We start from the raw sequence: 15,272 nt of genomic DNA, 5'->3' as shown, positions 1-15,272 counted from the left end.
TCAAGTGGTCTGTCCATGTCTCTGCTCCGCCATGGCTTCCTGCTCTGCCGTCATCACCCGGCCGCCCTGCTCTGCCTGCACTGCCATGGCTCCCTCATCTGCATGCACCGCCATGGCTCCCTGATCTGCCTGCACCGCCATGGCTCCCTGATCTGCCTGCTCCGCCATTGCTCCCCAGTCTGGGTTTTGTTTCATGTTCATGTTTTGATGTCTTTTATTTTGTAATTGTTTCACCCTGTTTGTGTCATGCTTCCCTTGCCCTCATGTATTCATGCTATTGGTTCTCTTGTTCATTGTGTCATGTTCTGATTGGTTGTCTAGGTCATGTGTCTTGTTTCCCATTTGTTTGTTCATGTCATGTGACCCTCTTTGTTTGATACAAATAGCCCTCATGTTCCCATAGTCTTGGTCGTGTATTGATGTTGTAACCCGCTGTCGGTGAGTCTAGTCTGTTCATGCCTCGTCTAGTCTGTTCATGCCTCGTCAAGTCTGTTCATGTCAAGTCAAGTCATGGATTATGGTTTGGATGTTTGGATCACACTGTAAATAAACTGCACTTGGGTTCTCACTTACGCTCGCCTTCAGTGGATGATTCGTTACAACTAGACACACATTTTGGCTGTGTGACTTCGTCAGTGTGACCATTCTTTGTTTCTCAATGATAAGTTAATTGATAATGACTAATCAGTAAACATCAGGTGATCATAATTAATCAATCTACAGTTAACATCAAATATTAATTATTGGGAACAATAGCACATCAGGCAAAAAAAAATGCAGTTCAAAAACATTGTACATTGTGCTATTGTTACAATTCATTAGTTTTGATTTTAAACTGGAGTCTGTGGATTGATTAATTATGATCACCTGATGTTTGTCGATTACTATATAATCATTGCCACACTGACAATAGCAGATAGCTGAAACATTTGTCTTTTATCCCCTGCTTTAATTAAAACAAAACATTTTAGAGTGCAGACCAACCTCTGCAATGTTTGAATAAATACAGGTCTTGGCACCCAACCAGCTGGGAGAGCGCAGTGAACTGCATTGATTTTTGTTACTTACCCTCATATCGATCTCATCATCCTTTTGGCTTTGCTCTGCTGACCCATGAAAGCTGGATTGTTCACAATCTGCCACACATAAAGACTGCTCAGATAAAGACTCTTGCAGTGGCTTTTCTTCAACTGATGGAGTGCTATCAATGCTCGCTGCAAGAAATAAGAAGAAGATTTACTACAATATCACTAGCACTACATTTACAAAATGTATTTGTATGCCTACACAATGTTTAAGAAGAAACGACATGACTGACATGTTGGAGTAGCTGCAGCCTCAGCCCACTTAGCATCTGTCTCTGTGTCTAGTCTCAGCTCCAGCACATGGATATGATCTAAGAGCTCCTGTTTGTGAATAAAACACTACCAGTCAGCATGGCATCAGATGAGATAGCACCAGTCAGAAATATGCATACATTCAGAAAGGTTTCACCTGTTTCTCCAGCTGATGCTGCTCTTGTTCCTTCTGCAGGGCTCTCAGACTGGCTCTCAGTTCCTGTATGTTTTACACACATGATGCAGTAATATCCAAAGACTACAGTGAAAATTTCATACATCACATTTTATGCTGTCTGTGGTTGGACTAAACTTCAGTGTATTTATCATGAAAATATATAAGTGTCATTATCAAGAAATACGTAGGGTCTAGGGTGCTCTTTGTGTCTCCATGAATAAAGACATATATCAGACTTTGAAAAGTTTATAAATATTTCCAAAGTCACATTATTTGCTTTAATGTTATTTAGATTCTAAGGGGTCATGGCATGCCTTTTTAATGTTCCTTGAGGTTCACATATAATGTTAGTAAAGTTTTTTTTAACAGTCAAAATTTTTTCAAAGCATATATTCCACCATGTTCTGACTCTCTTTGATTTATGATCATAATGTTTTGATGGTATGTCTTTGTCAGCCAACACTCTCCCAGCAACCAGTGGGAGAAGACTTAGCAGGCTTAGAGTTTTATCGACAACACCTACATATGGATGATGAACTCTTGACATTCCCTTTAATTCCTGGAACTGACTTTCTGAAGACAACATCAATCACCCTGGATGTTTCTAACTACTGATATAGTTGAAGTCCCAGCAAGGTAACAACTTTCCATTCCTTTCTTTTAACAACATCCCAACTTAAAATTGCTATAGAAATCTCCCTTTGTCTTAATACCAAATGGATCCTGTTTTTGCATTGACTACAGTAGAGTCAATTCTAAAACCATTCTTAATGCCTATCCAATACCCATAATCCATGAATGTTAGAGTATGGTCAACTCTTTTCTAGTTTTTTTTTTTATTATTTTCCTCCTCGTTCTGTGGTGGCAGGACCCCTGTTAGTCTAATGGAAGCATATGGTTCTGGTTGCCTGGCCATGCGCTTATGTGTGTTATGTTTTGTGTGTTCAGGATATGGGGTCTGGATCCTGACACTTTGGTCTAGTCTTGGTTCAACACTTGAGCATCTCAACACTGTCGCTTCTATTATGAGCGTGCTTGGCACGCGTCTACATTTAAAATATCAAACTTGAGCGTGCAAAAGACACGACATGAGAACGGCCCCTTAGGGGTCTTTCACACTAGTACTTTTGGTGTAATGTTACTCAACATCGGTCAAGATGCCCAAGATGGTACCAAAGATTAGTTCTCAAGGACCATGATGGGAAGTTTCAGATGAAAGTATCATGGACCTTTCTTCCAAACCTTCTGCATTTCTTCCACACCAGCCCACTTCTACATCTAGGGATGTAGAAGACCTCAGCTACTATACCAGATACCCAAACATAGAAGATTGTGAAGATTCATTGTGAAGAAGTGTTGATGCATGGGTGAGTTCCCAAGTAACCGATTTCTGATCAATGGCAAATATTTACTTCGGCTAGCTTCAAAGATGACTGTGGTATCAGCTAATGTTTGACAACAAGCTATCATCCACAAGTTATTTCTGTCTAAACAAGTCAACAGAACATTAAAAGCCTCTTTTTTTACCCCTGTGGGTTTACCTGTAAATATGTTGTGGGCTTGGGTGCATATATTTGCTTTCCATGCATCGAATTGCTTTCGATGCTGATTGAAGTACAATACATTTTGGAAGCGGTTTCAACAAATGCTATTTTTTGATGCATTAAACTTGTAGTATTTTTGACCACTTATATGTCAAAAGATCAAAGAAATTTTGATTCCTCATGTCATTACCCCTTTAACCCCTTTAAGTATTTCTTATTAATCAGTTTAACCAGTGTGCTGTGGCATCCACTAACATGAATGATGAGGGGAAAAACATTTCTGTAAACATACACATGCATTTTATATTGTTTTCAAATCTATTTTGGTCAGCTTATTTACAAGTTTTTTAAAGCAACTCTTGCCTCATACTGGTGTTGCTCCAAGACCAGTAACCTGACCCACATATGTGCTGGGTATCCAGAAAGCTCTGACTGATGTGAAAGTTTAATTATAGGCCATGCATGTGTCATGGAATATTTACCCGGTTACAGTCCTTCTCGTTCCCCAGCTCCACTTCCAGTTTTTCTCGCTCGGTTCTCTCCTCCTGGAGCCACTCTTCCTTCTTCTGAAGCTCACGGCTCAGTTTCTGAAAACGATCCTTATCCAACTTTAACAAGAGCACAGAGATTGAGAATCACATACAGTACTTACTAGTACTTACAACACCACTCACAAGTGGTGTTGTGGCTGGACTGATAAAAGTGGTAATAGTAGTGTGTGTGAGAGAGAGATTTCTTATTATAACTTATCTCTCTCTTACCTCTGCACTTTGTCTTAAAGTCTCCCTCTCCTGGGCCCAGGTGGCTTGCCCCTCACGCAGTGACAGGTTGGTCTGGGACAGTTGTAAACTCATCTGTGCAGACTGAAGTCTGACCTGATGCAGCTCTGCATGGCTGTGACTCTGCAAGGAGCCCAGTTCACTCAGGTCCCTGCGGAGGGCCTCAGTGCTACGCTCACTGGCCTCCAGACGTTCTTGCAAGATCCGCAGCTCAGCATGTGCCTGCTCATTCTCTATCTGGAGAGAAAATATTAATTCACATGTTAACCATGTAATCTAGTCCATGTAATGCTAGTTAGTTCAAATTGTAAAAAATTTGTTCATTATTCATAATTATTTCACAGAATGAAGAAAATATTACAATGTAGATTGTAAATGGTAATGTTGAATACAACATCTCATTTTAATTCACCTGCAAATCTCTCCTCTCCTTTTCTTCATCTCGCCTTTGTGTGGTCATCTTTTTAACTCTTTCCTTCATTCTGCAGAGACAAATGGCTACTATTTTATTCAATCAGTTGGTTAAATTCCAGAGAAATTCACAGTCAATAAGCAAAGAATAATTGTACTATAGTGAAGATTGGCATGGGTCCCGAATCACCTGTCAAGCTCGGCCTCTATGTCTTGTTTTTGTTGAGTCAGAGTGGCAGCATCCTGTTGGAGTTCTTTGATTTGCTGATGATTTTCATCTCTCTCTGCTAGCAACCCACTAAGTTCAGCAGCCATGTTTTCATGAGTGCTTTGCACATCCTGATAGCAAATATACCAGAGTTTAAAGTTTCATATACAGTAGGTCTCTGTGTCCTTATTTTTCTGATTAGTGGCGATCCAAAAATTTGATTCTACCTTTTGTTTTTGCTCGTGTTCCTCAATTTTTTCAGTGCTTTGCCTCAGGTTACTTTTTAGCTCATCAATCTGACACTTCATCTCATTTTTTACTCTTTCAAGCTCATCTTTTTCAGCTTTCCATCTCTCCCTTTCTCTCTCAACCTCAGCATCAGCAGCCTCCAACCTCTTACGCAGCTCATGTAACTCACGCTGACATCCTTCTAAGAGATTCTGTAGAAATACCAGAACTATTTAAAAACATATGCAGATAATTAGTAAAATAAAATGTTGTACAGTATGACAGATACAACAGGCCTAAAATGTTTTTGGACACTAAAGTCACACTTAAAATATCTGAATGTCATTGCTAAATACAATAACATGTATACAGAATATATCTGTCATTTATGCTATACCCTAACTAACTCCATCTTTCCCCTTCAGTTTACACAGTTGTCCTAAAAGGGTAATCACAGGTGTAGTTTCCACTAACAACCAAAAATGATTTCATAATTCAAAGCCTACCAAACTTTATTTTGTTATTGTTTTGCTATCATTTTGTTATATGTTGCAATTACATACATTTTTAAATACGGATAGCAGTCCAAATCTTAATTAGGGTCATTGAAAAGCTGTTATTGTCAAATTTGTTCTGGTCTCTTCTGTTGAAGAACGCCCCACCTGCAGGATCAGAGCCTTTGGCACCACCACCAGCAGGTCATCTACCCCCTCCTCTTCCTCGCCATTTTTCTCCTGCTCTAATGTAACAAGTTCATCCAGAGGTCTTGGAGCACAAAAAGTAAACTGAGAGCTGACTGCACATATCTCGTCACGTTCATCCACATAAGCAAACTGATATGCCTCCCCACCAGGTTTTGGTAGATAAGACGCTGAAAGATGGCAGGAAAAGTGGAATAAAGATCAGAAAACTCCTAAAACCAAAACACGTGACAAACATAAACAGCCTGATACAGCCTTAAAGATGTCAGGCATTTGCAGTAGTGTTGCAATAGTTATAAAGTATCAGATGGCAACTGAGTGTTCTAGTTCTACCAAGAACTGCAGTTGTTATTGCACTTGCTGTTTCTGCTGGTGTTGGACATATGACAACATTAATGACCTATACATGTATCAAACTATAGGCTACTGCAGTGTTTCCCAATCCTGAAGGCACACCAACACTACACACTTTTAAAACTTAAACACTAAATTAAAACACAATTTAAGGGGACTGTTGCATGTGTAATTAGACTAATAATGATGGTTATTTCAAGTAATGTGTTTGCTACATTAATAAAACAGAATGGAGGTTACTTTAAGGATTTGGAGCAGGAAGTGGTGTTGACACTTGAATGTTGAATGACAGTAAAAACAATAAAAACATAAAATATGCTCAAATATGAGTCATCTTTAAAGACAGAACAACTGGCAATGAGGATGACAGATGATTTTCCTGTGTTCCCATTATCTACCCCAAGCCTCTTTTTCCCCCCATCCTGGCGAGCCTATGGTCCCATGAGAGCAATAGAAAACATCCCTTGAAATGTACCTGTTAGCAATGGGCCCCGATACTGTCCCAATGAAGCTGAAAATGGCATACTCCTTCACTGTCTTGGTGCCGAATGACAGCATGTTTTTTGCACATTCTGAGACGCAGACGATCACGCCACTGCGATAACACTGTTAAATCGACACTTTGGGGGGGAAAAAAGAGTCTCCTGCAGAAACGGCTGCAGTTCCGACAGCGCAGACAGCGTGCTAGTGAGTCGATTTTTCAGTATGTTGTTGACTTAAGAGGGCTGGCAAAACCATGCTATTTTGGTACTTTATCAGATGAGATGAGTTCAGTTAATTGAGAAACCAAACAATACACTCCTTCGAGAGCGGCTGCTACTGGAAGATGATGATCTCACTTTAGAGAAATCCATGTGCACATCTTGTATTCCCCTACTACTGGACACCGGGGCTTATGTCTCGCTATTTAATAGGGCCACTTATGAACGTTTCTTGCCATGCTTGCCCCTCCAGCCACCCTCTCTGAATATGTTTGCATATGGAAGCTGTGTAATAGGAGACATTTGTCTTATACACACACCTGTCTAGTATGGCAACAAGGACCTGCCCAACTTTCCATTTCACATTACTAGCAATGGCAGCAATATCCTCGAAAAGGAATTGTTTATGAGTCCACCCAGACAGCAGAAATCTTACTGCATTTGTTACGCATGTTGGTGTATTCCATTGTACGTGGATTCCTTTTGGACTCAGTTCGGCCCCTAGCTGCTTCTAAAAAATCATGTCCACTATTCTGGCTGGTGCCCCTGGCATTGCCATCTAGAGCAGTGGTTCCCAACCCTGTTCCTGGAGGCACCCCAACACTGCATGTTTTGCATGTCTCCTTAATCAAACACACCTGATTCAGATCATCAGCTCATTAGTAGAGACTCCAAGACCTAAAATTGGTGTGTCAGAGAAAAGAGACATGCAAAATGTGCAGTGTTGGGGTGCCTCCAGGACCAGGGTTGGGAACCACTGATCTAGAGTATACCAAGATGATGTCATTGTCCATACCCAGAATGCAGTGATTCACAAACAGTGCTTAAGTGCCACTTTTTGCTGCACTCAGTCAACATAATCTGTCATTTAAAGGGTTAGTTCACCCAAAAATGAAAATTAGCCTATACATTACTCACCCTCAAGTCATCCTAGGTGTATATGACTTTCTTCTTTCAGACGAATCCAGTCGGAGTTATATTAAAAATTGTCTTTAATCGTTCAAGCTATTTAATGCCACTCAGCAGGTGTTGCATGCATCAGTCCAAAAAAAGTGTCTCACACGGCTCCGGGGGGTGAACAAAGGCCTCCTGTAGCGAATCAATGTGTTTTAGTAAGAAAAATATCCATATTCAAAATGGAATTATCACTTTAATGTAGCTTGCGTCAACAGTTGTACACGGAAGCAGCTCCGGGCTGATGACATATGAGTTCAGCGCTGCGCATGCATGCAGTGAGTCTTGTGAAAACCAACGTTTGTTAATAGGAGCAAAGGAAGCAAAGATTCTGTACTTTAGCAAAGGAAAACCAGTCTCCTCTTGGCTTATATCGAAATCTTCCAACATTCTTCTTTACATATCCTCGTTTTGTTCTTCTAATTAGTGACCGTTGTTTTGTTTTGATCTCTCTGCTGCGCTTCCGCGTTCGTCACTTCTGAGCGCATGCGCATAGCCGACCTCATACGTCATCTGCCCGGAACTGCTTCTGTGTTCAACTGTTGGTGCAAGCTACATTAAAGTGATTATTACGTTTTGAATATGGATATTTTTCTTACAAAACCGCATCGATTCGCTACAGGAGGCCTTTGTTCACCCCCCGGAGCTGTGTGAGACACTTTTTTTTATGGATGGGCGTTTTTTATTTAACTTCTTTTGGACTGATGCATGCAACACCTGCTGAGTGGTAATAAACAGCTTGAAAGATCAAAGATAATTTTTAATATAACTCCGACTGGATTCGTCTGAAAGAAGAAAGTCATGTACACCTAGGATGACTTGAGAGCGAGTAATTTATGGGCTAATTTTCATTTTTGGGTGAACTAACCCTTTAATCTGGAGATATGCTTATTTGTGTTACCAGAGGTTGACTTCGTTGGCTATGATGGGTCAGCTGAAGGCCATTCACCATTCCACTCCAATATTGAGGCTATACATCAAATGCCAGAGCCTTCGTCTGCAGCACAGACACTATGCCATTATCCCTGTTAAACTACTGGCCATGATGCACGAGGGCCATCTTGGCACAGTTCAACTTGAAGCAGCATTGTAAGGATCTTGTACGGTGGCCAGGGTTGGACAAAGACATTGAGCAGCTTGTTCAGGACTGTAATCCATGTCTTTTAACAAGGATAACTGGCCCACTGGGGTCTTTGCCTTGGCCAACTAAACCTTGGGACCACATTCAACTTGATATCTGTGGTGAACTCCATGATGTGCACTGCCATGTCATTTGCATTGCCTTGTGGTAGTTTATAATCTACACTCAAATTGGCCAGAGGTTGCACTGTGAGCTCTATCACGTCCAGTTCCATCACTGATTTGCTCTTTGCATCGAGTTGCTCTTTGCCAGCTGGGGCTTGCCAAGGAACTTGACAACAGACAATGGCCCTCAACTAGTACGAAGAGCTTACTATCACTCACAGTCAAATAGGGACACAGAGAAATTTAATCAGTCACTGAAAAATGGTCTGAGAGCTTACTTGGCTCAAGACAGCTCTTTCAACAAGGCCTTGTTTCAGCCACAACTGCAGACTTCGCCCTCCTATTTCTCACAGTGGAAACCCAGTGATGTACGCCAGGATACGTGGATAACAGCTCAAAGCACAGGGCAGATATCATGCAAATAAAAAGTCCCGGATTCCCAGAATTATCCTGCTGAACTAGGTGTGGGTTCAGCGGCCATACAAGAAAACAAGCTTCACACTTTCCAGCTATCTGATGGTTTCCGTTGACATGCCAGTCATTTTAGGAAAGTACTGTGCCCTTCTGGTGTGGTTCACACCGATGTTATTCATGCCCTCTGCCCCCAGCACAGAATCCGGTGACCCCTTCCAGTGACATAGCTCACTGGAAGGGGAGGGGAAATGTTAGTTAGTTAGACTAATAATCTGATAGTTTGTTGAAGTAAAGTGTTTGTTAAATTAATACAATAGAATGAACGGTGGCTACTTTAAGGGTTTGGAACGTGAAGTGACGCTGACACTTGAATGTTTTCACACAATTTAGTGATGTTAAAGACGAGAACAATAAAAATCAAAATAAGCTCAAGTACGAGTCGCCTTTACAGACATAACAGGCATGGCCATTTGTAGTGGTGTCCAAAACATTACTGAGTGCACTTATTCAATCCCCATAATGCACTGCAATAGCGGGTGTACAACTGATGTACACTCAATGGCTAGAGAATACCCATAATGCACTGTGAGGGTTGTGCAAATATACAGGTGCATTTGCAGGTGTTTTGAGTTGATTAGCTGAATGGCATGTCACCATATTCTAATTTGTTGAGATAGTGAATTGGTGGGTTTTTGTTAAATGTGAGCCAAAATCATCACAATTAAAAGAACCAAAGACTTAAACTTTTCCACAACATTCTAATTTATTGAGATGCACCTGTACATATATTTATTTTTAATTGATTATTAAATAGTTTAATTAAGGTTCATACATACTAGTTTAAGACAAATGTTTTCATTACCACTGGAGCTGCCAGTTTGCTAAGTTTCAAATGATTATTGAACAGCAAGCACAAACTATGCAAAAGCAACAGCACTCAGTGTCCGAATTCACTCACTCATATTCATTCACTTCTTTAACTGAACTGTATTAATGGACTAATGTAGGGCATAGTGAATGAGGGTATGGGGGCGATTTCGAACACAGCCCAAGACTTGAAATGGATGGGTTGGATAAGGGAGACATCCAAAATGTGTACTTATGTGCCTTCAGGAACATGGTTCAGAAACACTGGGTTACTGTATATAAATAAACACAAATAAAATCGTATATTATATATTATATATAAACATACAGTGAAAGGCCACACTACAATTTGCATCTGTTCCTGTTTGGTACCCTTCTGGTGCTAGAGCCCAGGCAAAAGTGTAGTAATCATTCACTGTCAGCCATCCCACCTGTGAAACAAGATAACATCAAATGTATTTGCTTTGATTTGTACTAAATAAACACAGTGTTTAATTCACTACAGGAGTTACCTTAAAAAGACCTATCCAGTCATGACTGCTCCAGCTGTGATGACTGCTTATAGTGTAGCGACAGTCCACCCTTGTCTGTGAGAAATAGCTCTTGGCAACATCTCGGAAAGTCACAGTTCTCTTTTCCTCCATAGCAATGGATATAAATCAGGTCATATGACTGCACTGACAAAGAAATCAGTAAAACAGTGTGCAAAAAAAAAAAAGTTTTGTAACTTGTTCAGTATCGAAGACCATAACACTGCTGTTCATTGCTTGAAAATAACTAAAGTGACTGGAAATGTGAATCAACACAATCATGTTTGTGTAGTCAACTATATTTAGTGCATTTCCATTAAACTACAAATTACAGCAATGCTTGACACTGCATAGGACTGCTATTAGATTTCCATGTGTTGTGAAACTGCATGAGAGTGGGGTAACAGCATTCTTTCTTTGAATGTTTACTCAGAAGTAGCAGTCAAGTCAAATAGCCTGTACTCATCATCGTTTCATGATCTTCAACATTTCTAAACTTTTAATTGTATAATTTTATATGCACTTAAATATAAAATATAACCCTTGGTGCTTTTTTGTAAAAATCAATAGTAGTTTTCACATATAAAATCTTGTTTAGATATATTGACACCTGAATATGTCAGCGAATGTTTTACTTATGATGATCTTTTCAGTAAGTAAAATGTGACTCATTTCACACATTCATTTACGTTTGGTAGACAGTTTCTCACAAATTAATTTACAATGGAATCAAGCCATACATTTTCTCAATATATATGCTCTCTAAGTTAAACCTATGACCTTGGATTTGGATGTTCTACCAATTCAGCTACACAAACTTTAATAATGAACAGCAGAAAATTAACATTCAAATGAACAAAAGAATTAAGATTTCTTGTTTTTCTTTTTCTTTTTTTAATTCTACATTTAAAATGTCACAGGAACAACATAGTTAAAAATATCAGCATAGATTGTACTCTTACCTTAATACAAAATTAGGTTTATCGAAGAATCAGATCACCTGAGGTCTTCCATGTCATTGTATGTGTGCCTATGATCTTGATGAGACTTAAGTTGAGTGTGTGAGTGTAATAAACAATAACAAATGCACATGTCAATGAACCGCCCACCTCTGTTGCACTCTGGGAAATGAAGTCCAAAACATTATAAAGCAATACTTTAAAAAAGATAATCTCTCCCATGAACTTCTGAAATACAAACAGCATGTTACATGCCCTACCAGAGACAGTAATATAGTTGACCACTGTTATACCGCAGTAAAGGAAGCATATCACTCTGTCCCACGGGCAGCTGTGGGGCTCTCTGATCACTGTCTGGTTTATCTTATACCAACCTACATGCAGAAACTAAAATCAGCTAAACCTGTAACAAGGACTATATAAAGATGGAACAGAGCGGGAGCCTTGTGACATGTTGCCAAGTATGGTAACCCATACAATCCACCCATCAAAGTGCACACATACAGCAGTGAGTAGTGAACAACTCACACACACGCCGTGAACACACACCCAGAGCAGTGGGCAGCCGCTGGAGCAGTTGAGGGTTTGGTGTCTTGCTCAAGGGTCTCACCTCAGTCGTGGTATTGAGGCTGGAGGTATTCACTCCCCCACCCACAATCCCTGCTGGTACTGAGACTCGAACCCATGACCTTCAGGCACCCGACACATCTCTAATTGCAATGCTCTTTCTGGATATCGCTAAGGCATTTGACACCATCTCCCACAGTACCATCTTGGAGGTGGCAAAAGCTGCTGGCACACCTGACCCATTGATAAACTACTGTACCTTGCCCATCTGTACATGGAGACAGAATTAAATCTAGGCTCGAGGACCATTAAGTGTGGAAGGGGTGTTAAACAATGCGATCATCTTTCCCCACTCTTGTTCATCCTTGCAATGGATAAAGCAGTGCAGGCAGCATGCCCAGAGAAATGGATAAAGATAGGAGACCAACATTTCGATGCCATAGCCTATGCAGACGATCTTTTGTTGATCACCAGAAATAGTGACAATCTTCAAATCAAGTTGTACAGGCTCTGTAAGGCTTTCAAACGAATGGGCATGGCTCTAAATTAACGGAAATCAACGGGTATCACAATGTCCTCAAAGATGGGAGAAGGAAATGTCTACTTCTCGCTCCTAAGCCCTATACCACCTTAGACAGTGAGATTCCGGCAATGGGGGTCTTGGATACCCAAAAGATACCTGGGCCTGACTTTCACCTGGAAAGGGAAAGTTGTACCAAAACATACTGGACAACTGGAAAGAATGCTGCATGAAGTTACGTAGGCTCCGTTAAAACCCTATCAAATACTGGAAATATTTAAGACCTTCTGGGTCCCAAGACTGGTCCACGAACTCATTCTCGGAGGGGTACACAGGAATACCCTGACAAAAATGGACAGGGTGATAAGGGCAGAGGTTAGGAAGTGGATACGACTACCAAAAGACACCCTACTGGCATACCTCCATGCGCCTATCCAGGCAGGAGGTCTGAATACTCCCTGCCTGAATATGTCAATTCCTCTCCAACAAAAAGCGAGGATGACGGAAGTTTTATCCAGCAGCAACCCTATCAAAAAAGCATTAACAGAGCTGCCATCTTTCAATAAAACGCTGAGAAAAGTAAATAAGCCTTGCAGAATTGGCAAGGAAGTGGTTACCTCTCTCAGAAAAGCGGAAGAGTGGATGAAACAACTGGAACCTAAAGACCCAAAATTACAGTACTCCTGAAAATACCTGAAAAAAGGCCATTGCAGCTTGGCTGAAGACCCAAGACTCAATCAAACATATCCCTGTTATTGTATCATACAGGGTACTGGAGTCTTGGCTTGAAAAAGAGAGACATATCAGACCTGTGTCTACTAACCACGGCTGGCTTCTTGAAATGCTACGACCTGTACATGCGAGGTAAATGAACAGAAGAACAAGTTCTTCTGGACCTGCCCTGGGGACAATGGCAAGTAAATTTTATAAATGTGCCTTAGATCAAAACACTGGTGTGCATCTTGAGACAAAATAATGAAACTTGACATATTTTAAGATCAGTCAGTGCAAGTTTCTTTCAGTTAAAACAGCCCAAGCATGCATTTTAGTCTGGAACTATGCTTAAGCCTTGTCTATGAAAATGGGGGAATGAGTGTTTATTTGCTAGATACAAAAAAACAACAACAACAAAACAAACATGCTGGCAGGGAAAGAGTTCAAACTGTGACATCTAGGTTTGGAAAATTAGGGATATTAATAAACTCTTAAATACGATCATGAATATTAATACAATTTTGAAAATGAATAAGTGAAACAGAAAAGGAGGGAAAGGCTTACAATTGAATGGAAACTTTTAGTGGTTATAAACTACCAATCAAAAGTTGGGATAATTAAGATTTTTATGTTTTTGAAAGCCGTCTCTTCTGCTCTCTAAGGCTGTATTTATTTGAACAAAAATACAGTAAAAATAATAATATTGTGAAATATTATTACAATTTAACAGACAGTGTTACAATTTATATTACGTTTTATTTATTTATTTGTTTGTTTGATTGTTTGAAATGTATTCCTGGCATGCCATTACTCCAGCCTTCAGTATCACATGAATGAGGCAGTGTTCACAACGTCATAATGACCGTGATTCCCCAAAAAAAAAAAAGAATATGGAGAAAATTATTGCTTGCTGATGTTCTGCTGCAGATCTATTATTATTCCTCCCAATTGACTTTCCTTTGACCGATATTGTGCTATCTCAATGGCTATAGTTCAGTGGTTTTCAAACCTCTCCATGATGTAGCCTACCCCCAGCACTGCACATTTTGTATGTCTCCCTATATCTGACACACCACTTCAGGTCTTGCAGTCTCCACTAATGCTGATGAGTTGAATCAGGTGTGATAGATGAGGGAGACTTTTAGATTGTGTCTTTAGCTGTGTCCCAAAGTTAAGGCCAGGCCTCCGAAGCGCATGAAGGACGCTCCGTCTTCGCAGGATTTCGACATTTCGAATTGCGACACCAGAGGTTCCCGATTAGCGCTCTGTCGCATAGCAACGGTGCGAGAGGAGAGCTGACGAGAGGACAATCCTGCCAGGATAGGTGGAGCCAGAATTGCTCATTTTTTGTTTTTATGTTTTACGTCATAATGGAGGAGACGGTGATGTACCTCAGGCTTAGCCAAGACCGTTCTTTGTCGGATTACAACTTTAAATTCAGGAATTGGCTTGGAGCTTACTTGAATAATGTAATGATACAAATGAAAAACTACAAAATACACACACACACACATAGCACTTTAAATGCTGACTGATATCTTACAAAGGTGCGATTTTATATAGTTTATTGTCTTGACCATGGTGATCATATGTAGACAGGTTAGCAAAAATAAAACTGTGAATAAAAAAAAATAGAGCATTGTACAGCTCAATGTTCAGAGGCAGCTGTCACAGCAGTACAGTGCTCTGTTTGACCGGTCCGAGTCCTTCAGATGCAGCCTTAGATACAGTTAGTAAAAATGTGTTAATATTCTGACAAAATGTTGATACTTTCATTTTCAAAATAATCAGAGGTGGACTGTAAGGAAGTACATTCGTTAAGTATTCTCGAACAAATATGTACTACGTTTTATTTTTTTCTCACAAACAGCAACAAGAGGTGGACTGTCTTTTACAACATGATGCATTGTTGTAGATTAAACTACCCAACAGTATATTTAGTTGGCAACTTTAAATTTAATAACCTTGAACATATTCATAAGTAAAATGCAGCATACACATCAGTGCATCAGTAATATTAATGCAAAACCATTCTAACTAATTATTTTTCCGAACTATACT

The 15,272-nt window shown here is 40.0% G+C and overlaps 1 protein-coding gene across 3 annotated transcripts in view; it reads right to left on the bottom strand.

Annotated features, from left to right (window-relative positions):
- Window positions 1–11,476, bottom strand: part of LOC107681486 (calcium-binding and coiled-coil domain-containing protein 1-like) — a 14,911-nt gene extending 3,435 nt beyond the window's left edge. For 2 of the 3 annotated variants that reach the window (XM_016477795.1, XM_016477797.1), the window contains exons 1-12: window positions 11,414–11,476; window positions 10,434–10,593; window positions 10,250–10,352; window positions 5,348–5,556; window positions 4,685–4,897; window positions 4,440–4,588; window positions 4,251–4,320; window positions 3,821–4,075; window positions 3,542–3,667; window positions 1,495–1,557; window positions 1,319–1,406; window positions 1,069–1,214 (exon numbers count right to left, since the gene is read on the bottom strand). In XM_016477795.1, the coding sequence (XP_016333281.1) occupies window positions 1,069–1,214; window positions 1,319–1,406; window positions 1,495–1,557; window positions 3,542–3,667; window positions 3,821–4,075; window positions 4,251–4,320; window positions 4,440–4,588; window positions 4,685–4,897; window positions 5,348–5,556; window positions 10,250–10,352; window positions 10,434–10,565 (1,554 nt within the window). In that variant the 5' untranslated portion in view covers window positions 10,566–10,593; window positions 11,414–11,476. Of the gene's footprint in view, window positions 1–1,068; window positions 1,215–1,318; window positions 1,407–1,494; window positions 1,558–3,541; window positions 3,668–3,820; window positions 4,076–4,250; window positions 4,321–4,439; window positions 4,589–4,684; window positions 4,898–5,347; window positions 5,557–10,249; window positions 10,353–10,433; window positions 10,599–11,413 lie in introns of all 3 variants that reach the window. The other variant, XM_016477796.1, reaches the window with a different exon arrangement.
- Between the last annotated feature and the right edge of the window lie 3,796 nt (window positions 11,477–15,272).

Source organism: Sinocyclocheilus anshuiensis, unplaced genomic scaffold (assembly GCF_001515605.1).
Source record: "Sinocyclocheilus anshuiensis isolate Anshui unplaced genomic scaffold, SAMN03320099.WGS_v1.1 scaffold2350, whole genome shotgun sequence".
Classification (NCBI taxonomy): Eukaryota; Metazoa; Chordata; class Actinopteri; order Cypriniformes; family Cyprinidae; genus Sinocyclocheilus; species Sinocyclocheilus anshuiensis.
Note: the sequence above shows the minus strand (reverse complement) of the source record. Positions and strands in the feature narration are given on the sequence as shown.